This window comes from Canis lupus, chromosome 1 (assembly GCF_048164855.1).
Source record: "Canis lupus baileyi chromosome 1, mCanLup2.hap1, whole genome shotgun sequence".
NCBI lineage: Eukaryota > Metazoa > Chordata > Mammalia > Carnivora > Canidae > Canis > Canis lupus.
Window position 1 is genome coordinate 74,338,105 of NC_132838.1, and position 25,341 is coordinate 74,363,445.

The 25,341-nt window shown below is 38.3% G+C and overlaps 1 protein-coding gene across 7 annotated transcripts in view; it reads left to right on the top strand.

Moving 5' to 3' along the window:
- The first annotated feature begins 441 nt into the window (after positions 1 to 441).
- Positions 442 to 25,341, top strand: part of TUT7 (terminal uridylyl transferase 7) — a 64,214-nt gene continuing 39,314 nt past the window's right edge. For 4 of the 7 annotated variants that reach the window (XM_072835515.1, XM_072835534.1, XM_072835524.1 and 1 more), the window contains exons 1-11: positions 442 to 580; positions 1,770 to 2,320; positions 7,014 to 7,195; positions 7,500 to 7,616; positions 8,337 to 8,514; positions 10,062 to 10,150; positions 11,743 to 11,794; positions 12,537 to 12,606; positions 13,405 to 13,531; positions 14,736 to 14,855; positions 24,057 to 24,209. In XM_072835515.1, coding sequence (XP_072691616.1) covers positions 1,801 to 2,320; positions 7,014 to 7,195; positions 7,500 to 7,616; positions 8,337 to 8,514; positions 10,062 to 10,150; positions 11,743 to 11,794; positions 12,537 to 12,606; positions 13,405 to 13,531; positions 14,736 to 14,855; positions 24,057 to 24,209 — 1,608 coding nt within the window. In that variant the 5' untranslated portion in view covers positions 442 to 580; positions 1,770 to 1,800. Of the gene's footprint in view, positions 1,348 to 1,769; positions 2,321 to 7,013; positions 7,196 to 7,499; positions 7,617 to 8,336; positions 8,515 to 10,061; positions 10,151 to 11,742; positions 11,795 to 12,536; positions 12,607 to 13,404; positions 13,532 to 14,735; positions 14,856 to 24,056; positions 24,210 to 25,341 lie in introns of all 7 variants that reach the window. The other 3 variants (XM_072835540.1, XM_072835509.1, XM_072835502.1) reach the window with 3 other exon arrangements.

Sequence of the window (25,341 nt, forward strand, 5' to 3'; positions counted from 1 at the left end):
AAACCGCGGGGGCGCCCTGAGGCCCAGCTCCAGGCCGCACTCGCCCTGGTCGCCCCCGAGGGCATCCAGGGCATCCAGGGCATCCTGGGCATCCAGGGCATCCTGGGCATCCTGGGGCAAGGCCGCGCCGCCCGGCGTCCGAGCCCACCGCGCCTCCCCGCGGAGAGCCAGAGGCGTGCTCCTCGCGCCTCCCCGGGGCCTTCAAGGCCTCGGAGTCACCGGGGGCCTGGGCGAGGCCGGCCCCGGCGAGGAGACGAGAGACCGAGCGGGTTCCCGGGGCAGACCGGGCTCCAGCGCCCTGCCGGCGCGCGGCTGCGGAAGCCAGCGGGGCGGGGGGGGTGGGGGGGCAGGGGGCGGGGCGTCGGGAGGGGGCGGGGCGTCGGGCGGGGGCGGGGCGTCGGGCGGCCCTGCGGGCGCGGCGCGCGTTTCCGGCGTGCGCGGCGGAGCGCTCGGGCGGGGGACCGCCGGCCCCTAATCGCGCACAATGAGACAGCGCTGAGCGCCGGAAGTGGGGCCGAAGGAAAACACGGAGAGGGAGCCCGGCCGGGACAGGAAGAGGCGGGGGACCGCGGCGGAGGTGGTGAGTGCTCCGGGGCGCCTTCTCCCCGCGTCCCTCCCGGACTCGCCTCCGCGGTGGGCCTCCGGGGGGTTCCCTGGTCTCCGGAGTAGAGGGCGGGCCCGGCCCGGGAGAAGCGTTGGCTCCGTCCCTCGCCGGCCTCCGCGCCCCGGTTGCGCGGACCCGGGAGCCCCCAGGCCGGCGGGCGCTGAGCTCTCGGTTCGAGTCCGCACCTTCACTTTGTGTCGGACCCTGCGGACGCCGGAGAAGGAGGGACTTGGGTGGAGGCGCTCGGGCCCGGCCCCTGGCCGGCCGGGGGGACCCCGGAACCCCATCGAGGACGCAGGTCACTTCCTGCTTCCTGATCCCCGAGGTGGTTTCGTGGCCGGGAGTGCGGGGACGCCGCCGCCTCCTCTGCCTCGGGTCGCGAAGGCTGGAGACTGAGGCAGATCGGGGCTGGGGCGATCAGGCCGGGGTCGGAGAGGGAGAAATGCTGTCCGCGACCAAACCGAACTTGTGTGGGGCTAGAGGATGAGGACGGAGGAGGGTGGCTGGAGTGGTCTCCCGGTGGGAAGCCCAGCCCTTAGCCGAGGGGGGAGCCCTGCTGGGGCGCGGGCCCCTGCCCTGTGGTGGGGCGCGGGCCCCTGCAGCCTGTGCCCTGCAGCCCTGGACGCTGGGGACGGGGCGCCGAGACCCTTCCCTGAAGGACGCAGAAGGGACAGAGAAGTGGGGCGGCGAGGAGATGAGCGACGTTCACAGAAAGTTTCGGTTACTTTGTACAACACGTAAAAGTAATTGCCAACTTTTTTTTTTTTTTTTTAAGACCGTTTCCGGAGTTTTCTAACACCATAGGCTTGGGATGAGGGTTTTTGGTTTTGTGTTGTGGAGAGGCGCTTTTGATTATAGGTAAAGCCAACCAACTTCATGGGAGTAACATTTTTTAATGCTGCAGTTCTCGAGACTGTAAGGAGCTTCCCTTAGTCACAGATGTAATCGTCATGCTAAGTAGTACGTACTGATTTTCATGGAATATTATAGGACTCGAGCCTCCCAACTTCTAGTATAACGCGCCGATGATTAGAATGGGATGGACATTAGGAAAGGAACAGTTTCCCGTAGGCTTTTGAACATCTACAATAAACGTGTGGTATTTCATGTGCTTGGTACGATATCTTGTTATAGTTTGATGATTTCCCAAAATGCCTTCTTTCAGGTGCAGAGTAAGAAAATTGAAGTCAAAGACCATGGGAGATGCTGCAAAACCTTATTTTGTGAAACGCACTAAAGACCGAGGGAGTATAGATGATGAGGATTTCAGAAGGGGTCACCCCCAACAAGATTATTTAATAATGGATGATTATGCTAAAGGCCATAGCAGTAAAATGGAAAAGGGCCTTCCAAAAAAAAAAATAACACCAGGGAACTATGGGAATACCCCCAGAAAAGGACCATATGCTGTTTCCAGCAATCCCTATGCGTTTAAAAACCCAATTTACAGTCAGCCTGCTTGGATGAATGAGAACCACAAAGATCAGAGTAAGAGATGGCTCTCTGATGAACTTGCTGGTAATTCAGACACTTGGAGGGAATTCAAACCTGGACCTAGAATTCCTGTTATAAACCGACCAAGAAAAGACTCCTTTCAAGAAAGTGAGGATGGATATAGGTGGCAAGATGGAAGAGGCTGCAGAACTGTAAGACGGCTATTTCATAAAGACTTGACAAGCCTAGAAACCATGTCAGAAATGGAAGCGGGAAGCCCTGGTAATGTGTTCCAACTTGTCAAGTTACAACCCCAAAGTCGCAATGTCTTTTTCATCCAAATGAGGTTTATTATTTTCAGCATTCCAGTTCTGATCTTTCATAGTTCCTGCTTATTATTTAATGTGAATACTTTAAAAATTGTAATCATGGTATTTGGGCAACTTCAACACATTGTATGTATTGGTCCCTTTAAAAAGTTGCTATGAGGCTCATTTTATGTCAGTAAACGTTTCCCACTGATGCTTTTTACAGAAGAGGGTGATTATATTCCCCATGGGGACTATATCATATTTTCTGAGTGGTATGTTTGTATATTCTAAATTATGTATTGTAATTTTGTATTTGAATGGTGAATGTGTCCATAATATAAATGACAGAATATAAAGCTAAAAAAAATTTATTCAATGTAAATACACAATATAGATTGTATATATTTCCTGTCACAGAGGGTTATATGTCTTTTGGCTGGAGCATGAATCTCCCAGATTTTTTTTTTTTTTTTCCTGAAAAGTGAGCATGGTAAAAGGGCTGGGACACATTAAGTTTTGAAAGTCAGAAATACAGATAAAAGTTTTGCCTTTTAGTTTCTGTAGCACCAAAACCCATTTCTAAGTGCCCTCTGTGCTTGATAATAATAGCTCCAAGGTGGTTATACCTTTTTCTAAAAGGTGAATAGATTTTTTTCATGTAGCAATGATTTCTATAAACAGGAAAATTATCTAATGGACAGTAATTACTGAAATGAAATAAACATAAATATGAAGGAAAAAAGTAAAACTAGTCTGAAAATGCAAATTATGCTTGGAAAAATGGGCTTTTAAATATATTGACTGCAAACCTTTTTTAGTGACCATATAGAATGGGTGGCAAATTGGCCATCACTTTAAGGCTTATAGAAGCCCTTTTCTTTTGCATTATCTCACAGTGCACAGTTTACATTTAAGCATGTTATTGGTAAGGCATTTGAACTCGTACCTGAACATTTAGAATACTTAGCAGAGAAAACGGCATTTGTTATCTTTAAGGGGTTTTATGATAGTATTAAATGAGAGGAAAAATGCTGTTTTATATTTTTTAAGATGGGAAAAGCAAGAGAAAATGCCTTGTATCAAATAGCAGAAACAGAATGAGGTGTTAAAAAGGAATTCCAGGAGAGAGAAAATCTTGGCTTCATCAATCTTAAAGCTAGAAAGTGAAGGAATTGTCTGATGTAGTGCTGTTGTGATCAGGGCAGAATCACAGTTTTGCAAAGCAGGCAGCTGTGGCTTGGTGAGGTTAAATTTATTGAGACTTGTTTTTGTGGGGTGGTGGATGAGGAAGTGGAACTGAAATTGAGTGCTATGCTTCTTTGGTCATTAACTCAGCCTCACTGGACCTTGAGTCTGACAGAGGGAACCCAACACATTTTGATAACTTCTCAGCTTTTGATTGATGTTTTTTTTTTTAAAGTTTGTGAATATTTAAATATTTCTATATTACTGTGTCCAGGTAGGACATGAATATCTTAATTCAGTTAACAATAGTCTTTTAAAAGAAAAAGTTGGTCTTGAGTAGCATTATAAAAACAAAGGCTTATAGAATAAAAGTTTGCAACCAGGCAGACATTAATAGGAACTGTTAACAGACCAAAGACTTCTTATGTATGTATTCTTGTTTAGTCTGAAAAGCAGCTTAAAAAGTTGCTTTTAAGTGGTTTTGAAAAGGAAGTACATACATTTTTACTGTCCTTTTAATTGAGGCAATCCAAAAACCCCTCTGTTCTTACTATATGAAAAATAAGTGTGTGCTTTCACAGTTGCTAGATGAAGGACTGTTCAGCTTCTAGCACTTGAAAAAAATCTTCATAAGGGAAATCTTAAACTTTGATATAAAATTACTTACTGTAGATAGAAATTCAATTTGAAATATAAACTTTGCACTGCACTCAGGATCCTGAAAGGATCTCATTAAAGGGACTGAAATTTTCCTTGAATTGGAATTCTGTCTTAATAAGGAAGAGTCTCATTAAATAATGTGAGAAAACATAGTAAAAATTATCTTAGAGTTGCTTTGTTCTTTAATACTTATTTTCTATTTTTCAGTTCTACGTTACCGCCCTGTACTTCATCCCTCAAATATCCTAGATTGCCAGTTTAATGTATTTGGGACAATGCCATTAGTGATCTTAGCTGGAAAATATCCACTCAAATACACATGTCCTTTGTGAATGGAATAATGGGCCATGTGCAAATAAAATATGGGAGACTTGGAATACTGTATATAGAGAATTCATGTTACAAGACACCTGCAATGAGCCAGGTAGTCTTCCTCTATGTAATTGTGGGAACTTTTTAGCAATACCCTGTGTTGTCTTTCAAGATTCCCTTCAATGAGATTATATTTGACTCTCTTTACCATGCAGTCCTATGAAACTCATGGTCCATTCTAGATGTGAATGGATATGCAACAAAGGGGAATTTCAGTAAGTTCTTTCCAGTTCCTATATTGTTAGATAAAAGGCTGAATTTCAGAATTCCGTCCATGCTTTTTTATCTTTATTTCAAAACCCATTACTTTGACTTAGTCATGTGTTTCTGAGCAAGTTCTTTCCCTGGGCCGGCATTTTCCCCATCTGTACGGTGGGAATAATCTGAGCATCTATGAGAGGATCACTATAGGTATTAACCAAGGCAATGCACATAAGGTACTTGGCATTGCACCTGTTGCATAAAAAATATTCAGTAATGACAGCTGCTGTCATTGCCATCACACAGAATTTCTGCAGTCATCCACTTCTCTTTATAAAAACAATAAGGAATGGGGCACCTGGTTGGCTCACTGGAGCGTGTGACTATTGATCTCTGGGGTTGTGAGAGTGAGCCCCGTGTTGTGTGTAGAGATTACTTAAGAATGAAATCTTTAAAAAGAAAAAGGAGTTAATCATGCTCTTTGGAGGGAAACTGAAGTCACTCAGGAAGACGACAGCAGACAGCTATATGAAAAGCTTTTGTGATTAGAGAGCAGTTAAAAAAGGGATTTGGTTCCACATCAGTTATTGTTTTGTGAACTAATATGGACTTTTCAATGGATATTGCACATATTAGTGTAAATCCTAATGATTATTTGCCAAAGTAAGAAACTTGCTATGAACACTGAAATCAGATATAACTATTTAGGGTAGAACTTGTAGAGATATGCAAATTAAATGAACACAGACACACCTCTTAAGTTAAAAGAAGTGCTTATCTCAGAAGTTGATGCCAGTGAAGAGTGCTGTCCTTAAAAGATCGTGATAATTTCATTGGGAATAGGAGAGTGTTAAAAAGCAAATATTAAAGTAGACTGATTTTTCTCTGCAAGGGACTACTTTACCTTTTAGTATTTTATTTGTTTGGTCCATTTTGATTGCTTAAAAAAAAACTATTTGACGTAATACTTTATTTTAATTACCACTTATAGAAGCTGTTTACAGAATTTCATTATATATTCATCTTATGGTACTTTGAGCACAATGCTTACTCCTTTCCCGTTGGAGGTGTTGGCAACAGCTTTTTGCAAATTAGAGATCTTATACCTATCTCCTTTTTCTGGCTTGGAATTTTTTTCAGTCCACTGATTCATTCTAACTGCTGTCCAAGAAATGAGTGAGTTCCACTGAAAACTTGACATGGGAATTGCCTCATGCAGGACTTTTCAGTAGGTTTATGTTTTGAAAGATTAACTTTTGATAAGCCATTTAAATATTATTCAAACCATTTATCACAATTGGGGAAATGAGATTTATTTTGACCATATGTATTACCGAAGGGGTAATTTTCAGAGCTTGATTGAAGTTATCAAAGCTATTTAAAACAATTTATTTTAATAGCTAGGTCCCACAGACATCTTCAGTTACACAGGTAGAAAAGTTGTAAGTTTAAAAGGGAAGAGATCCGTTTATTAGTTATAAAGATTGGAGAACTAACAGAATTTAATGAATTAGTCTGTACTTGTAGAAAACTTATTTCAACTAATGACCATTTTTCTTTGATATGTGCTTATTGAGCAGACTGTTCAAAGAAACTAAAATGAAAGTAAGGATAAGATGGGAACTAATTGTCCTCAGGAAATAAAATTTTGGCTTAGACTTCTTGTATCGGTGTTGGGGGAGGGCCCCGTTACCTGAAAGCTAAATTTACAACTAAATGATGAATATTCATTCCACATGAGAATGTAGTTGATTTCTTAGTCCTTTGAAGATCATATTGTCCATCTTGCTCTGTTCACTTAAAAAAAATGAAAGCAAATGTGGATAGTTTTCATTAGAATAACAGATATAGGTATACAAGAATATATTAGATACATTAACATAGTATATTATGACATATTAGAATTACAGGTACACTTGCCTTCAGAGGATAATTTTTACTATTGTTTGAGTATATTCAGGAGTATACTGGGAAGAAATGATAAAATCACATTGTATGGTTGAAGCAAATTCTTTTCCAGTGTTCCCAAAAGAGGATTTCTATGGATTGATGTTTCCAGATTAGGTGGTTAATGAGGATTCACACATTTTATCCATGGAAGAGCTTTCCTTTTGCTGTGTTCAGATGTCATTCAGGTTATCACATTATTTAGTGAATAAATACATATGAATAAAATTGTACGGTCTGATTTTTTGTCAGAGTGGTATTGCTCAATATTGCCCATAATATTTTCCCCCTGACTTAAGAAAACAAGAAGCAGAGGTCCAGACCTCGGAAGCCACGTAGGACTAGAAATGAGGAAAATGAGCAGGACGGAGACTTGGAAGGCCCCGTGATAGACGAGTCTGTGCTTTCAACGAAGGAGCTCCTGGGCTTACAGCAGGCAGAGGAGCGATTAAAAAGAGACTTCATCGACAGGCTAAAAAGGGTAATGTCTTTTATTTGTTACTTAAAACCCTTGTGTTGGTTTAAACTATGCTAGTAATTGGGAACGTGTGCTTTGGTGAATTAGGTACTCTACCACAGATATCTTTTAAGCACCAAGTTAAAAGTGATACTCAGTTTGATTTAATAGAATCACTTCCAAAAAATGACTATTAGGATAGTGGTAAAAAGTGACAATAATATGTTAACAGTTTTTGAAGTGATGGGGAAATAATTTCTGGCTAATATCTGTTTGCCTGTATTTTGGAAGATACACGTATCTCTCTCTAAATCTCTTTAAATTATAGCGACCAAGAAACTACCCTACAGCTAAGTACACCTGCAAACTTTGTGATGTTTTAATTGAATCCATTGCATTTGCCCATAAGCATATCAAAGAGAAGAGACACAAGAAAAACATTAAGGTAAGTTTAATGTTACTCAAACAAATCTGTCAGTTGTTTTTACTTGCCATCTTTACGACTTTCCTTTCTTTAAGGCTATGATATTAAAACTTTAGTACTTATATTACTGAATTTATTTTAGCTAAAATACTTTACATTGGGGGATCCCTGGGTGGCGCAGCGGTTTGGCCCCTGCCTTTGGCCCAGGGCGCGATCCTGGAGACCCGGGATCGAATCCCACATCGGACTCCCGGTGCATGGAGCCTGCTTCTCCCTCTGCCTGTGTCTCTGCCTCTCTCTCTCTCTGTGTGACTATCATAAATAAATAAAAATTAAAAAAAAATAAATAAAAAATAAATAAAAATAAATAAAATACTTTACATTGGCCAGACATGTTTTGCCAGACAGTCTTGTGAATTTCTTTAAGAACAGTACCAGGGTGAATGAAGTCATTGATAGGACCTCGGTATATGCCCTTATGCCAATAATAATAAAGCAAGTGATTTGTCATTGCTGCTTTTAATGTTCTTTCCCTGCATTTTTTCCTTATCCCTGTCTTCTATTATCACTTTATGTGCATAAAGAAGTATATATGTTTGATGATCTGAAGACTAACATAGCTAAAGTGAGAGGGAGAGCTAAGAAAAATATTCCAGAATATTCTACAGGGTGTTGTCTCAGTGAATGGTAGAAGGTAAAAACTGTGTGAGTCATTTTTAATCTCAATATTGATCTTAAAAGGAGAAGCAAGAGGAAGAGTTGCTCACCACGTTACCCCCGCCTACACCCTCCCAGATAAATGCAATTGGTATTGCCATTGACAAAGTGGTACAGGAGTTTGGCTTACACAATGAGAACTTGGAACAGAGACTAGAAATTAAACGTATCATGGAAAATGTGTTCCAACACAAGTTACCAGGTATTTTCTAGATTTGTTTTTCTCTTTAGCTACCTAAAAGTGCCTCATGCATTTTTCTGACCAGTAGTAATTTTCATCGAATAGAAATTGATTTGCCATGTCCTGAAGTTCTTAATTTTTTGTGTGTTTTTGTTTCTTCTGGCTTTCCCCCAAGGTAACAAAGACTTTTACATGCACTGTCATTAAACCTGTCTTCATTATCAATTACCCTGGACATGTACTTACTATGGGGGCACTGTGGGACCCTTGTCTATCTTCTTGTTTACCTTGCTACCAACTAAATTGACGCAATATTTTAAGTTAAAATAAAAAGTATATTCGAATCATTTCTAGGTTATCTGTCCAAAAAAGGTTCTGTTTAACCACTTTTAAAAGGAATTGTAACACCTAAAATGAGCTCTGAAAACTATTTATAATAGAGTTTGTGTCCTGTTGATTAATTTTCCAAGTTATGTCTGTGGAGCCACAGAAAACTATTTTTTAGGAAGCTCCACAAGTGATTCTAAGCTACAGTTAAGGTTAGAATCACTATTTATTGCCATATCTCCCATAGAACTCTTTGTTCTACTGGAAAAGCATTAATATAGCATGTATTCATATTTGTATACCTTTCATAAAAATAAAAGGCAAGAATCTTTTCATTTCATTTTATCTGTATCTCATCCTTTGTATTGTAGACAAGTTCCCAGAAAGACATTTTTCACATCAGTGATTTTTGCTGTAGATTTCCATTGTAAAATTGAATGTACTTTGTCATGGGAAACTGCTTAAACTCAAAGAAATCACTTGACTTAACAAACCTATAAAATCCCACAAAATCCCCTGACGGGAAGGAGATAATTTTTTGGCATAGTAGTAGGAAAACATTGAGGGGTAAATGCCATAAATAAATGTAGACAGTATATACACACACACGTATGTCTTCCTCTGAAGAATGAATTGCTTATTGCCTAGCATTTTAAGTTATATCAGTGAAATTTTGATTACTTTTCAAAAGTTTCCCTAAGAGTATATATTATGTTAAGGGTTATTTTGTTCATAATCATGCTGAAAAGTAACTTTATGCTGAAGGTCATTTTTATGATTATTTTATTGAAACATGATCTTTATAGTATATTATACCTGTGTATGTTTTCTAAAAGGTGAAATGTTTGTATTAACTCTTTAGTATACGATCAGGTTTATAAATATAAGGTAAAGTTAGGCATCTGTTTTTGACTTTCACATTGTAAAAATCCTTGCAAATAGAATTTTCTGCACAAAATATAAAATAATAAATTAGAATTATTTAAAACTGTGTTTTATAATTGACATGAAACAGTAGTTGTCAAGCTAAACTGCAGATAATACAGCCTTCCCTGTTACAGAGGATAAAATGAAGACAAGAGCAAAGAGTCAACCATTCCTTGTTCATTTGTTTATGCCAAACTTGAATTCTGTCTTACTTTCATGCGTAAATTTAATTGATGGTTCCATTTCTGAAATAGCAGTGTTTTGTTATGGCTTTGGAGAAATTTCATTTTATTTGTGACTTAATTTTTTTTCAGATTGTTCTCTCAGATTATATGGGTCATCCTGTAGCAGATTGGGTTTCAAAAATTCTGATGTAAACATCGACATTCAATTTCCAGCCATTGTAAGTACAAACTGTTGGAATTTTCAGAGCGCTGTCCTTACCTTTGATTTTAGAGCATTTCTTTTAATATTGTACAGATTTCTGTACTTCTTTTACTCTGCAGATCTTTCATACTTACTTCAAATACTGGTATTCTAACTATATGACTCTAATGAGGCTTTTTAGGTTCTGTTAACATGAGAGGATTAAATTATCTTGGTAAAGTCAACTTTCCAGTGTCAGAAAAGGATTTCAGGTTTTAAGCAGTCTGGACATGGAAACATTTGTGACCTGAAAGCTCAACTTGTTCCTAAATTTCCACTTTTATACACCTACTTTGTCAAAATAATTATGCTTTTGAAGAACCACACCTAGCCTGGATTTCTGGTTTAAATGTGATTGAAAAAGATGTGGATGAGTCAGAATTTTGAATTTGGAAGGTACTCTGGGAGATTGTTCAACCACTGGTGGTTTATACCCATTTACCTGGGTTGCTAGTTAAAAATAATAAAGAACATTCCTGGGCATCACCTCCAGGTGTCTGTTGTATAGCCTCTCATTCCTTGCCATCCCTGACTGCTGCAGCTCTGTGGCCAGCTGATCAGTAGAGTTTACACATCTTTTAACCTTAAATTCTGATTAGTAATTTATCAGCACAGCAGTCATTTTGGTGTTGTTATTCACTTGGCAAATACTGAGTCTATGTTGTATGCCAGGCACTATCCTAGATCCCAGAAGACAAAACAGCTAGGATTCCTCCCTCATCTAAATCATACTTAGTGGAAAAGATAAGTAATTACATGTATGTGATTAATTATAATGAGAGCTATGCAGGAAAACAAGGTTCTGTGACAGAAAAGAACAGGGGATGTATAGATCCAGCGGTCATGAAGCGATGACATTGACACTAGGCTCTAAACGATGAAAAGGAGTAGGGAAGTGAAAGGGTGAGTGTTTCAGGCAGAGGGAGCAGTGTTTGCAAACATACAAATCCCCTGTGGAGCTTGGCCTGTTCAAGGAGCTGAATGGATGATTATATAGCCATGATGGAGGGACCAAGAGAAAGAAGCAACATTAAGATTAGGACAGAGGGCCCAACATGCAGGATCTGTGGGCCTTGGGAAAGAGTTTTGCTGTGACCTAAGGGCAGTAGAAAGCCATTGAGGGTTTTAAGGAGGGTCATGACTAGGTCTGATTGATGAGGTTATATGGTTGTAGTTCCTACAGGGAGCAAGGATTGGAGAGAGGCAAGGCTGAAGTGGAGACCAGCAAGCAGTTTGTTGAAGTAGTCTTATAGAATGAGAGGAGACATTAACAGTTTCGCGTCTTGGAGATTTGCAGAGAGGCTGATGATTACCCCAGGAATTCATTAACCAGGAGCTAACTGTGTGACAGGTCTCTTGCCCTCATTTGGCACTCATCTCTGTCTCTGACTGATGTGTGCACATAGCATAATGATTAATTTATTTACTGGGGCGGCAGTGTGCCTTCTAATTTGGAAAGGACTTTGGATAATTTCAGATTACTGTATTATTACTGAATTACTATATTATTCTCTCATTGAAACAACAGTCCTTATGGATTAGTGATATATTTATTGATTTGTTTCCTAGATGTCTCAGCCAGATGTTCTCTTACTTGTTCAAGAATGTTTAAAGAATAGCGGTAAGGCCATATTCTTCCCACGTTTTTCTCTTAATTTTTTCTTTTGTCTATAATTTAGATATCTTAATTTGTCAAATGTTGAAAATAGAATGACATGTGTCTTTTAATTATTTCTGTGGGTAATATCCAAACAGAAACCATTCTGTGGTTTAAATTAATACCTTACAGTCAGTAAACGGGTGTGACCCAACCCTGATTAATAAATCACCAATTGCTTGCTACTGGTTAGGGTCATCAGTTGTCCAAAGTAATGTTCAGCTTAGGACTCAAAAGACTTTTTATGTTCTCCATACACCTCATTAAACATTCTCATCCCAGGTATTAGTCTTTCACATCCTTCTTGTTTGGGTTGATTCAAATATTTCAAATTCAAATATTTCTTCTTACTTTGGTCAATATGTATTTTAAGCCCAGATATTTTAGTGGCTTTTGTAGCAGTTTTGTTTTTGAATATATCCTATTCACATTTCTAATTACCTTATCTACATAGCACTTAAATATTCTGATTCAATAATGTAGTCATTTCTAATCAAACATGAGTTATCCAAAATAAGGGTTTTAAATTCATGTGGTTACTTGATTATTGTACATAATACTGTTTCCCTTCTCAAGTCGTCTCAGAGTTTTATTTTGTAATCCTCTTTCAAAAAGGCCAGATTAAGTCACAACTTGTGCTTTATCTAGTTCTACTTTTAAACAGAAGTTTAATTAACCTACTTAATATTTTTTCTTCTCTTCTCAGAGTCTTTTATTGATGTTGATGCAGACTTCCATGCTAGGGTGCCAGTGGTGGTGTGCAAAGAAAAGCAAAGGTCTCCGATTCTTTAAGCTGTTTATATATTAAATAGAAACTTGCCAAGGGCACATGTACTTTATATTACATTCCAATGTCCACAATTTCTAGAATAACAAGCTCTTTATGTGGTTAATTTCACAGGTTCACTAGTAGCATTCTCTCTATGCTTTGGGCATTTGATGCAAGAGGAGAAAGTGTTTTATTTTAAAAAGAATCAAATTATTTGAAAGGAAAGAGCAGAGGAAGGAAGCATTTTGACCCATTTCATTCTAGCAAAAAACAACTTTATTGAATGGTTACTTGCTGTAGCCACCTTACTTTGCCATCCTTTTTAGCAGCATTTTTAGCAGTGCTGAATAACAATTAGTGTGACTTCCCCCATGTGTCTCTTCCTCCATCTGGAAGCATTATCATCACCACAGTAAATGGGTGGTTTGTAGGCTGTAATGATTCTTCATTAGGCAGATTCCTCCAACTCTTGGGAAAACACTCTTTTACAAAGATAAATTCTTACTCCCGTTTGATACTTTTTACAGTATTTTCCTAATTTTCATTCCCCCTCCAGAAATAGTTTTAATGTATGAAAATACAGAATTTTAGTTCTGAAAAACAAAGTTTGCTCAGAGAATAGCTACCGTCTTTTTCTTAGTGCAGTGACCTAAATAACCCATAAAGATTTAGTGAGTTTTTAATTTTCATTTTGAAGATACTTACTGTCAGTGCATAGTAGTTATTGTCAGTGTAAAAGGTACCTGATACCTGTCTAATGCTTCTTTATCTTTTTCTTTTTCATCTTCACCCCTTACCATACCAGTGGTCTTCTTTGTAAAGTGAGTGCAGGAAATGAAAATGCTTGTTTGACGACAAACCATTTAACTGCCCTTGGCAAACTTGAATCAAAGCTGGTTCCTTTGGTGATTGCCTTTAGGTACTGGGCAAAGGTAAGTTTGAGTTCTTTAAGTGCATGAGCACATTCTACATATGCATAAACAATGTGCTCGATCTTTGCATGGTTAATCTTAAACGTTTGGATGCGTATTTATAGGCAGGAAGAGAGTAGGCATCTGAGTATTAGAACAGAAATTTTAATGTCTACAGAAAAGAAAATTTAGCGCTCTATTTCACTGGGACAGTATTGCTAAAAAGATCAAAGTCATTTATAGTGCTTATTAAAAATCAGATTTATGGGTCAAATGTAGGACATGCCCCAAGAATTTACATTCTAACTAGTTTCCCAAGTGCTTGTTAGGCACAGGAAAGTTTGAGATAAAGTTTCTCATACCATTTCCAACCATGTATGCAGAGACTCCAAAAATGGAAGCCAGTCTCTGGTCATGCTTACATTTCTATGTGCTTTAAATATATTTTAGTATTTGTTAGAGTGTTTAGTATTTCCTTAAAACTTAAGGTCCCATCATGATTATAAACTTGAGATTCTGCCTGAGTGCTTTATAGAGAAAAGCTAAAGATTTACTGATTAAGAAATGGCAGTAACAATATGTGGTTCCTATTGCTCAGGCCTAGGATGAACAAAGGACTGCGCCTCTCTTTACTGAGTGAATTGATAATTACAATATACGGTCCTTTAAAAGTTGCTTCCTGCTTCATCATGAAGTAGGCTATGCTTTTTAAATTGTTATTCCGGTTAGTGCCAATGAGTTTGCCTACATTTTCTCCCCAGTCATGTTTCTGAGCAAAGCATGAATTTTCAAGGCAGTAGGTTCAGATGAGGGGACCATTAAACTGAGCAGAGCCAGTTAGTTTGCACTTGGGATTGAATCATTATTTCTATTTCACTAACAAACGTTTTTAACCAAGTGAGCAGATTTGACGTGGATATCAGAAAAGAAAAGAAAAGAAAAGAAAAGAAAAGAAAAGAAAAGAAAAGAAAAGAAAAGAAAGAAAAGAAAGAAAGAAAGAAAGAAAGAAAGAAAGAAAGAAAGAAAGAAAAAAGAACAAATACTAGTTTAGTTAACAAGATGAAAACTTTGAAATTGAGGTTGCCACTCAGCATCACAAATATGTGGTTGCTCCAGAAGTTTAAGAAAGTCTTATTTTTGGTCACTGGTGTTTTACATTTTAGACCAAATTGTGTAAATGATAGGTTGGTACAAAATAATACTTACTTTTTTCTCTTATTTGTAGCTTTGCAGTATAGATCACCCTGAAGAAGGAGGCTTGCCACCTTATGTGTTTGCCCTGATGGCCATTTTCTTTCTTCAACAGAGGAAAGAACCCCTTCTGCCTGTTTACCTAGGATCATGGGTATAAAACCTTTTTTGCTTATATATCTGATATTGATTTTATTTCAGGGCCATAATTGTTTATGTGTAATTTCAAAATCTAGAAACCTAATCAGAATGGACATGAATTTATTTATCCTACTAATGTGAATATTCATGCCTCTCACTGCTGAAATATTAGTGTATTTGACTACAAAATGCTGGCATACACTTTTGGGATACTCTAGGGATAGGATTATTTTTCTAAACTGAAAAAGCTCTTAATTTGCAAAATTCCTATGATCCTGAGGGTTTAAAACAAGAAGATGTGAACCTAAATTAAATGTATCCTTTGGTACATGCTTCCTTTTGGTATAACTAATACTTAAATTTACAGATCACCTCCAGATAGACTGCATTGGTTCTGTAACTTCCTGTTTCTAGTCTTTTAGCTCTCTGCATTCTCTATTCCCTGCAAAACCAAAGAAAATAGAAGTATTGAGATTGTTAGTTACACTGTATGATGCAGAATATTGTCATCGCCTCTTGAATATTTTGATGTTTAAGATGATTTAGAATTCAGTAATGTGACCACTATTTTTTTTCTGCATAAATTAAAGTTGGTTTAGTCAAATAGTGGGATTGAGGAAGTCTCCATCTCAAAGTCAAAATGATACTCTTCTCATCCTCTTGGAAACTTCACTTTTAAATCCTAGGTATTTATTTTGATAAAAATCTTATATGAACACTTACTGTATAAGTGTTGGTGAAAAGCTTATTTGGACATATTTGGTAACCTTACCTTTCTTATTACTGTATGTAGAATTCCCATTATTTAAGGAGGAGATGTTCTATAGCAGTAACTCTTAACTAGGGGTACATATCAAAAATATATGACTATAGGAAAAAATTTTTTCTTTGTACTTAGTATATTGAGAATTGATCAAAGACCTTTATCTACTGGGTCCTAGGAACAAAAACTAAAGGAGAATAAGCCCTTTGTGAACTCTGCCCTGGCAGAGGAATCATAGTCCACTGTACATCTCACTGGCCTGAAGGCCACTCTCTTTGTGCTTTTGGTACTGAAATGAAATAATGCAGGGTCCCAGCAGGTGTCTGCTAAACCTCTCCCCTCGCTCTGCTCTCCTCGTGGAGAGAAGAGAGAACAGAGTCAGCCCTTAGCTGATAACCCTTTCCATCAGACCCAAAGGGGAACTTGTGAAGATCTTTAAGGTTTTCCTTTCACTTTAATAAAGACAGGAGTTTAGGATAGAATCAAACCAGTAGACTCCTGCATCCAAGAGGGCCCTTAGACACATTGTATGTGTTCCCATACTCACTGTTGTGTTAGTGAGATCTGCCCTTTCTGAAGTCCTGGTCACCTCTGAGTAGTCACCTGTCACTATGTGAGGATACAGGAAAAGATGTTTCTATTCTGGTGAAGTGATTCTCCTCAGGATTCGCCTAAGAACAGTGATATGAATACCCTATTCTATGGCTGGTGTATTCTAGGCAGTGACACTGGTTATTCTCCAAAGTGACATTGAATTTGCTTTTGATTATACCATTTGTTCATTTAAGATTTAATGACAGAAACAGGTATGTGGTGGCCAAAAATATTCAATTCTGTGATCAAGAAGGTACATTCTACTGCCTTAACCAAAATGATCTAGTTTTTGCTGTTTTAAACTAATCAGGGATCAATGCTAAAATCTTACCAATGCTAGAGGATTCTGCTAGAGTCAGAAATGTAAAGCAAGGCGGGAAAATAAATTAAATTCAGTACCTTATTGGTGCCAGAAATTTTATATCATTATTTCTATAGAAGACCCATTGAAGAGTTCAAAATTATGTTTATAAAAGTATACAAACTGTTAATTCCTTCAAAAATCTTTAAAGCGCTGGTGTATGTTTTCTCATTGTACTTTGGCAGGAGGGGAATACACAGATGAATAAAACAAAATTCCCAGGCAAGAAGTTTAGGATTTAATGCCTCTGTATCCTACCTAGTCTGTCTCTCCAGAAATTCCTGAGCCATTCTCTCCTAACCTACGCAGACCTATTCCATGTCAGAGGCTTGCCCTCACTGACCTTTTACTCTCATGAATTGTTACCAGACTTTTATTTGACTGAAAGTCAATCATATGAGTTGTGACTGATAAAGAGGTTTAACCCTGTCTTCTCAGCATCTTTTATCCCCTACAACAGTAGTTTACTAGTCTCCTAGTAGTTACTATTTGGAATCTGTATTATTTTGGATTATATAGATTTCTCTTTAGCAGTCATTTACCCATGAGGGACGCCAGGTAATACAGTAGAGAGAAGAGTAATTTAAGGTTTTCTAGCCCTACAGTTCCTCCAGATTTTTTCACTTAAACATATCCTTGTGACCTTCAGCAAGTTATTTATTTTGTCTGCACCTCGGAGTCCTCATCTGGGGAAAATTATGAAATGAGATCATGAATGTAGAGCTCCCGAACCAAGGTAGGAGAACAAATGTAGTTCTTTTCCCCCTTAATAGAGAGTCAAGTTCTACTTTTGATATTGAGGCACGACCTCCTAACCAGGTGATCCATAAACAACATGAAAGCTCTGGAGACTGAACGAGCACAAGCAGACTTTGGAGAGAAGTCCAACTTTGGAGCAAGTGGCCAACAGAGAGCAAGTTTCTGCTCTTCTGTGGTTTTTCCCCTGAAGGCACACCCCTCCGATAGTAAAGCCAGCTCTCTCTCTGCCCAGAGGAACTAGGACCACCAGATAAAAGGGTCAAACCCAGGGAGGAAAGATATTGAGAAGTGGAACCCTTAACTCTGTGTGTATACTTAGCACATCTCTAACTCCTGAACCAGTCCAATTGTCATGGAAAAGGCTAGGAGATCATCACTCTGTCTTCACACAAAGAAGAAAAAAACTGAACAAACTGAAAATCAATGACTCTTCTTAGATCCATCAAAGAATTAAGGTCACAGGGAAAGCCACTGCCCCCAAAATTGGAGAGATAAGTGAATACAGCAGATTATAACTTGCTAGAGCAGAAGCCCAGGAACAGAGCCAATACCAGGGTAGGAGGGCTTAGACTGTGGTTCTGGAGACTCAGTCTGGACAAGCCTGCAAGTGAAAAATAGCAGGGGCCCCAGTCTTAGGGAACCTCCCAACAACTTCAAAGGTGCTAGCCCCAGGAAACCCACCCTCTACACCCCTGTGCTTTCAAGCAGGGTGAGAGAAAAAGACACCATTTTGAAGTATGCCCAGGGCATGCTGTTCTCCTAAACAAAAGCGTGCCTTCAAGGGAAACTTTTTTTTTTTTACCAGGGCCTAACTGGCCTGAGGAAAAGAAAAATACCCACTCCATCCCCTTTCCTGAGCCTTCCTGTCTTACCTCAAGTGGGGAGGATGGAAAAGCACTTTGCAAGCTCACAGCTTCATGCTGCAGGCTCACTAAAAGGCTGAGACCTGGTCATAACACTGTAGAGTATTTCCCCTCCCCCCAGAATTTACCACATTTTTAGGGCTCGTGCATAAAATGGGATTACAATGGAAAGACCTGATTTCAGAAGAAATCTCTTGGGAAACCCAAGGACAACAAGTAAAACAAAAACAAGGACATCACAGAAAGTGTTAGCCTCTTAACATCTACCACTACAACAATCCATAAACATGGCCTAACTCCTAGCACAATAAAACCTCACATTAGATGCTTGTCTGTCAGTTCCTTTTACTGAGTATAATACTCAGCTTTCAACAAGAAAATTACAAGTCATACTAAGAGGCAAAAAGAATGTAGCTTGGAGAGATCGAGCAAGCATTGGAATGATCAGACCTGGAAATTAAAACAACTAAGATTAATATGCTAAGGGCTTGAACAGAAAAAAATGGACAACCTGCAAGAACAGATGGGTAATACAAGTTGAGAGATGGAAGCTCCAAGAAAGAATCAAAAGGAAATAGAAATAAAATCTATAATATATATGAAGCATGCCTTTGACAGATTCATCAGTAGACTAGACACAGATGGGGAAAGGATCGTGCTTTCTCCAATAGAAACTTCCCAAACTGAAAAGTATAAAGGGGAGAAAAATGAAAAAAAAAATACCTAAGAACTGCAGGACAGTTACTAAGGTTTATAATTTATGAATTATGGGAGTATCAGAAGAAGAAAGAGAAAGAAACAGAAGAAATAATCTGGAATAATGACAGAATTTTCCAAAATTAATGACACATCCATAAGACATGTGAAGCAGACTAAAAACAGGCTTAAGGCTAAGGCTTAAAAAAAAAATGAACTGAGGTCAGAATTGCTATCTGGGAGATGAGATAGTGTGCAGCTTGTGTAGCCAAGTTAATTACCTACAAAAGTATCAACATGTTTTGGAATAACATAAAGAATCTAGAATTTTCGCAGTATGGTATCACAGTATGCAGAATGCAGTCTAAAATTACTCAATGTAGGAGGACTGGACCCACTCTCAAGGGAAAAGGGAAAAGAAATCCGGTTGCCAAACCCAAGATGACCTAGATGTGGGAACTCTGAAAGACTTTAAAGCAGTTATTATAAGTATACCCTATGAGATAAAAGAAATATACTTGCAATGAATGAAGAGATAGGAAGTATCAGCTAGAGAAACAGAAAATGTAGAGAAACAAGTGGAAATTTTAGAAGTGAAAAAATATGTTATTTTTAAATAAAAAATTTACTGGGTGACATAACAATGGAGGTGACATTGGAGCCAGTGAAGGTGAAAACAGATGAGTAGAAATCTGAAGAAGAAAAAGAAAAATGTTTGAAAAAAATAACAACCTCAGGGACTTAGGTACAATTTCAAAAAAAAAAAAGAAAGAAAGAAAAAATGTAACCTATAGGTAATTTGAGTCCCCGAAGGAGAGGAATAAGAATGGGACAGGAAAAAAAATAAAAAGTCAGAAACTTCCCATATTTGATAAAAGACAAATTTATAGAGTAAGGTGAAGAAACTTCAAACAAGATAAATTCAAAGAGAGGCATGGGGAGCACATGATAGTCAAAACCAAAAATAAAAAGAGCAAAACTTAAAAGCAGCCAGAAAAAACCTTCCATAAATGAACAATGATTTGAATGATGGCAAACTACTCAGCAGAAACCAGTAATTAATCATTTCACACAATGTATATAGATATCAAATCATCAGATTATATACCTTAAATATATATACATATAAAATATAGCAGTTTTTGTGAATTATGTCAACTGACTGAGCCACCCGGTGTCCCAAACCCAAAGAAAGTTCTTAAAGGGAATGATAAAGATAAGGGCAAAATCAACAAAGAGAAGATAGACTAACACAGAGAAAATTAACAAGGCCAACTGTTTGATCAGTAATATTGAAAAATCCCTGATAGATTCATGAGAAGAGAAGAGAGAACACAATATTAGGAATGAAGGAGGGTTATCCAGATCTTACAGACTAAAAGAGTAAGAGAATATTATAAACAACTTTATGTCAATAAATTAGAAAACCTTGATCAAAGAGACCTATACATATAAGAATAAATACAAAAAGAGCATTCAAGAAAAAAAAAAATAACCTGAGTGGCCCTTTTTTCACTGAAGAAATTGAGTTTGTAATTAAAGACCTTCCAGTGAAGGAAACACCAGGCCCAAATGGCTTTACTGGTGAATTCTATCAACATTTAAGGAAGAAATAATGCCAACTACATAAGCTCTTTCAGAAAATAGAAGGGAAATAAAAGGCCAGCATTATCCTGATATCAAAACTAGATACAGGCAAAAGAAAGCTATTATATATCAATATCCCTCATGAATGTGGACACTGAAGCCCTTAGCAAAATATTAACTAATCAACTTGGAAGTATACAAAAATAAAGGAAAAAAGCCATGTGATCATCAGTAGATGTAGGAAAAAAACTCACTTGATAAAATTCAACATTCATTTAATGATTTAAAACAAAACAAAACAAAACAAAAAATCTGTATAAACTAGGAATAGAAAGGAATTTCTCAATCTGAAAATGCGTGTCTGTGAAAAACGCCTATAGTTAACATCTTCCTTAATGTTGGAATCCGGACATTTTACCCGTACCATTGTGGACAAAAAAGGATGTACCCCCCCCCCACACACACACACACACACTATTGCTTTCCAACATTTATAGGAAGTCCTGGTCATTACAATAAGGAAAGAAAAGAAAATGTCATAAAAACCTGAAAGGAAGAAGTAGAAGTTTCTCTATTGTGGGTGACATGATGGTTCATAGAAAATCCTCAGAAAACTATAAAACCACTCCTGGAGCTAACTAGTAAATTCAGTATGAGTGTAGAATATAAAGATTATATACCCCCAATATTATATTTTTATATATTAGCAACATTTAAAAATGGTTTTGAAAATTTCCATTAACAGTGCTGCTTGAAAATGTGTACTAATTAAGAACAAATTTAACAAAAGATGTGCAAGACCTCTAACCTGAAAACTAGAAACTGCTGGGAAAATTAAATAATATAAGTAAATGTAGAGACATACCAAGTCTGTGGGATGAAAGCATTGATATTGTTTTCAACAAAAGTGCCTAAGCATTTCATTGGGGGAATGTCTCTTCAGCAGTTGATTCTGGAAAAACTAGATACAAAGGAAAAAAATGAACCTCAATCCTTTACCTCACAACATACCCCAAAATTAACTCAAAACAGATCAAAGACTTAAATGTAGAAGTTAAAATTATCAAATTTCCAGAAGAAAACAGGAGAAAAATCTTTAAAGCCTGCAGGTAGCCGAAGATTTCTCAGAGCAGTAAAAGCACAAGCCAGCCAGGGAGTGTGGCTCCATGATTATTAGGAAAGGAGCCTTCAAAGCAGAGGGAGTAGCACTCTGGCCAGTAGGATGTATTGAGAAGATGGGACAGAGAAGTGGCAGAGGGCCAGATTACCTAGCTTCTTTCTAAGGCCCGGAAAGGACTTACTCAGAATTTTATCCTGAGTAAGGAGACCATTGTGAGCAGGGGAATGAATTGAATGCTTATGTTTTAGAAGGATTATTCTATGTACTAAACCAAAGAAGTATCCCATTTGATGTGGAGAAATAGGATACCATATCCACACCCCACACCATGATTCATTATGTACATTAACCAGTTTAAAGGCGGTGATCAAATTATTTTAAGATTTGTGTGGAATCAGAAAAGACCCCGAATAGCCAGGGGAATTTTAAAAAAGAAAACCATAGCTGGGGGCATTACAATGCCAGATTTCAGGTTGTACTACAAAGCTGTGGTCATCAAGACAGTGTGGTACTGGCACAAAAGCAGACACATAGATCAATGGAACAGAATAGAGAACCCAGAAGTGGACCCTGAACTTTATGGTCAACTAATATTCGATAAAGGAGGAAAGACTATCCATTGGAAGAAAGACAGCATCTTCAATAAATGGTGCTGGGAAAATTGGACATCCACATGTAGAAGAATGAAACTAGACCACTCTCTTTCACCATACACAAAGATAAACTCAAAATGGATGAAAGATCTAAATGTGAGACAAGATTCCATCAAAATCCTAGAGGAGAACACAGGCAACACGCTTTTTGAACTCAGCCACAGTAACTTCTTGCAAGATACATCCACTAAGGCAAAAGAAACAGAAGCAAAAATGAACTATTGGGACTTCATCAAGATAAGAAGCTTTTGCACAGCAAAGGTTACAGTCAACAAAACTAAAAGACAACCTACAGAATGGGAGAAGATATTTGCAAATGACCTATCAGATAAAGGGCTAGTTTCCAAGATCTATAAAGAACTTATTAAACTCAACAGCAAAGAAACAAACAATCCAGTCATGAAATGGGCAAAAGACATGAACAGAAATCTCACAGAGGAAGACATAGACATGCCCAACATGCACATGAGAAAATGCTCTGCATCACTTGCCATCAGGGAAATACAAATCAAAACCGCAATGAGATACCACCCCACACCAGTGAGAATGGGGAAAATTAACAAGGCAGGAAGCCACAAATGTTGGAGAGGATGTGGAGAAAAGGGAACCCTCTTGCACTGTTGGTGGGAATGTGAACTGGTGCAGCCACTCTGGAAAACTGTGTGGAGGTTCCTCAAAGAGTTAAAAATAGACCTGCCCTACGACCCAGCAATGGCACTGCTGGGGATTTACCCCAAAGATTCAGATGCAATGGAACGCCGGGACACCTGCACCCCGATGTTTCCAGCAGCAATGTCCACAATAGCCAAACTGTGGAAGGAGCCTCGGTGTCCATCGAAAGATGAATGGATAAAGAAGATGTGGTTTATGTATACAATGGAATATTACTCAGCCATTAGAAACGACAAATACCCACCATTTGCATCAATGTGGATGGAACTGGAGGGTATTATGCTGAGTGAAGTAAGTCAATCGGAGAAGGACAAACATTATATGTTCTCATTCATTTGGGGAATATAAATAATAGTGAAACGGAATATAAGGGAAGGGAGAAGAAATGTGTGGGAAATATCAGAAAGGGAGACAACATAAAGACTCCTAACTCTGAGAAACGAACTAGGGGTGGTGGAAGGGGAGGAGGGCGGGGGGTGGGGGTGAATGGGTGACGGGCACTGAGGGGGGCACTTGACGGGATGAGCACTGGGTGTTATTCTGTATGTTAGTAAATTGAACACCAATAAAAAATAAATTTATTATATTAAAAAAAAGGGCGGTGATCAATCCCACTGCACAATAAAGAAACCTGTTCAACTTTGTTTCACATTTCTTAGACCTTTTGAGCCCAGACTGTATTCTAAGTAATTGGCATTTCAACAGTATCAATAGAAAGTTTCTTACATTGAGCATTCACCGTATGCCATATGCCATGTCAGTGGTTTATGTCCGTTGTTTCATGTCACAACTGTCTCCTAAAGGAAGTTCTAGTGTAACCTGTTCTTAGAGAAACCTGAGACCAGGAGAAAGTCTCACTGGAGTTTTACTCCAGAACTGGTGGCTTTGGGCTTAGGCTGTGTTACCTTCTCTTAGACTGTTTACTGAAGAATTATTTCACAGAATTACCATATCTTATGCAAACTAAAACCTTGTTTTTTACTTTAAAAAGTATTTTTAAATGAACAGATATATCAGTCCATGAACAATATACCTTTTTTTGTTTCCAATGATCTATGTTTTCATTTCTTCCAGGATTAATATGCTCTGGTTGATATAAAATCCTTTCTACCTCGTAATAATAGTATTTGTCTTAATTTTTCCTAGATTGAAGGATTCTCATTAAACAAACTAGGGAACTTCAATCTTAAAGACGTTCAGAAAGACACTGTGGTCTGGGAATACACTGATAATGCCACCGGGGATGCAGACACAGCAAAAGAAGAGGCACCAAAAGAAGTGCCTGTTAAAAGGGGACAGGTCTGTTCTTGCTCATTTCTAATTTTGGTATTTATATCTGATTTCATTGTTAGTTGTGGTATCTGGTGAGTTAATCAGTCCTCTCATCCATCAACTATCTTTACTCTTTTGTGATGTTTCATTTCCTAGTCTGTTCAGTCCTTCAAATAGACAAGCAATGAGAAAAGGTAAAATTCAGGTTATTGAATCCAAGTTATTTATGTAGTTTCTTCTGTATATAGGGTCCTGTAAAAGATGCTGAGAATTCAAAGATAAATCCCTGTGTATCCTCATTATGTCTTAGATGGTATTATGAGTTTTAAATACAAGAAAATTGAACTCACCTCAAAGTACTAAAATAACAGTGAATAAGTATTCCATATAATGTATTTCAGAGTCCTCATCCATACCATTAGGGGTAGGCAGGGAAGCTTATGCACAAGGAAAGAATTGCCACTGAAATATCAAAAATCTGAGCTGTGTAATTATACTAGAAATGAGAATAGGAACCTGTCCCAGTTTGGTGGATGGTCCCTGACCCCACGACCTTCCCCATAATTCTCTGGGATGAAGTGGCAGCAATACCCACAAAATACTTCTGAGATCAGGATTCTAGTCCTAGCTGTATTCACACAAGTCCTGTCACTCCTCTGGTCTGTGCCTACAATGAGGGGATGGTGGTGAATCATAGATTCTCCAGTTGTGTTTTCAAGAATCCTTGAACGCTGGAGAGAGAAGGGAGGCAGTGCCAGTGCCTGCTGCCACCAGAACACCACCACTTTTTTCTGTTTTCTATTTGGGGTTCTAGTAGTGGAGAAGACTACAGACTTTGGAGCCAGAATATATGAATTCATATCCCAGTTCTCCCACCTCCTGGCTGTGTGTCCTTGGGCAAGTGACTTGATCTTCCTGGGCCCCAGTTTCCTCGCTTAAAAATGGAGATATTGGTACTCTCTCAGGGTCATTGACTTATAGAATGCTTATCTCAGTGCCAACCATATTGTAAACACATTAAATGTTAGTTGCCCTTCTTTTTTTTTTTTTTTAAAGAAAATGTTCTCTACTTTAAAAGAAAAACAGCTTAAGTGTACTATAAGTGTAGATATGTTGATCTCTTAAGTCCCATGTTATTGTATTAAGTTATTTCAGTGAG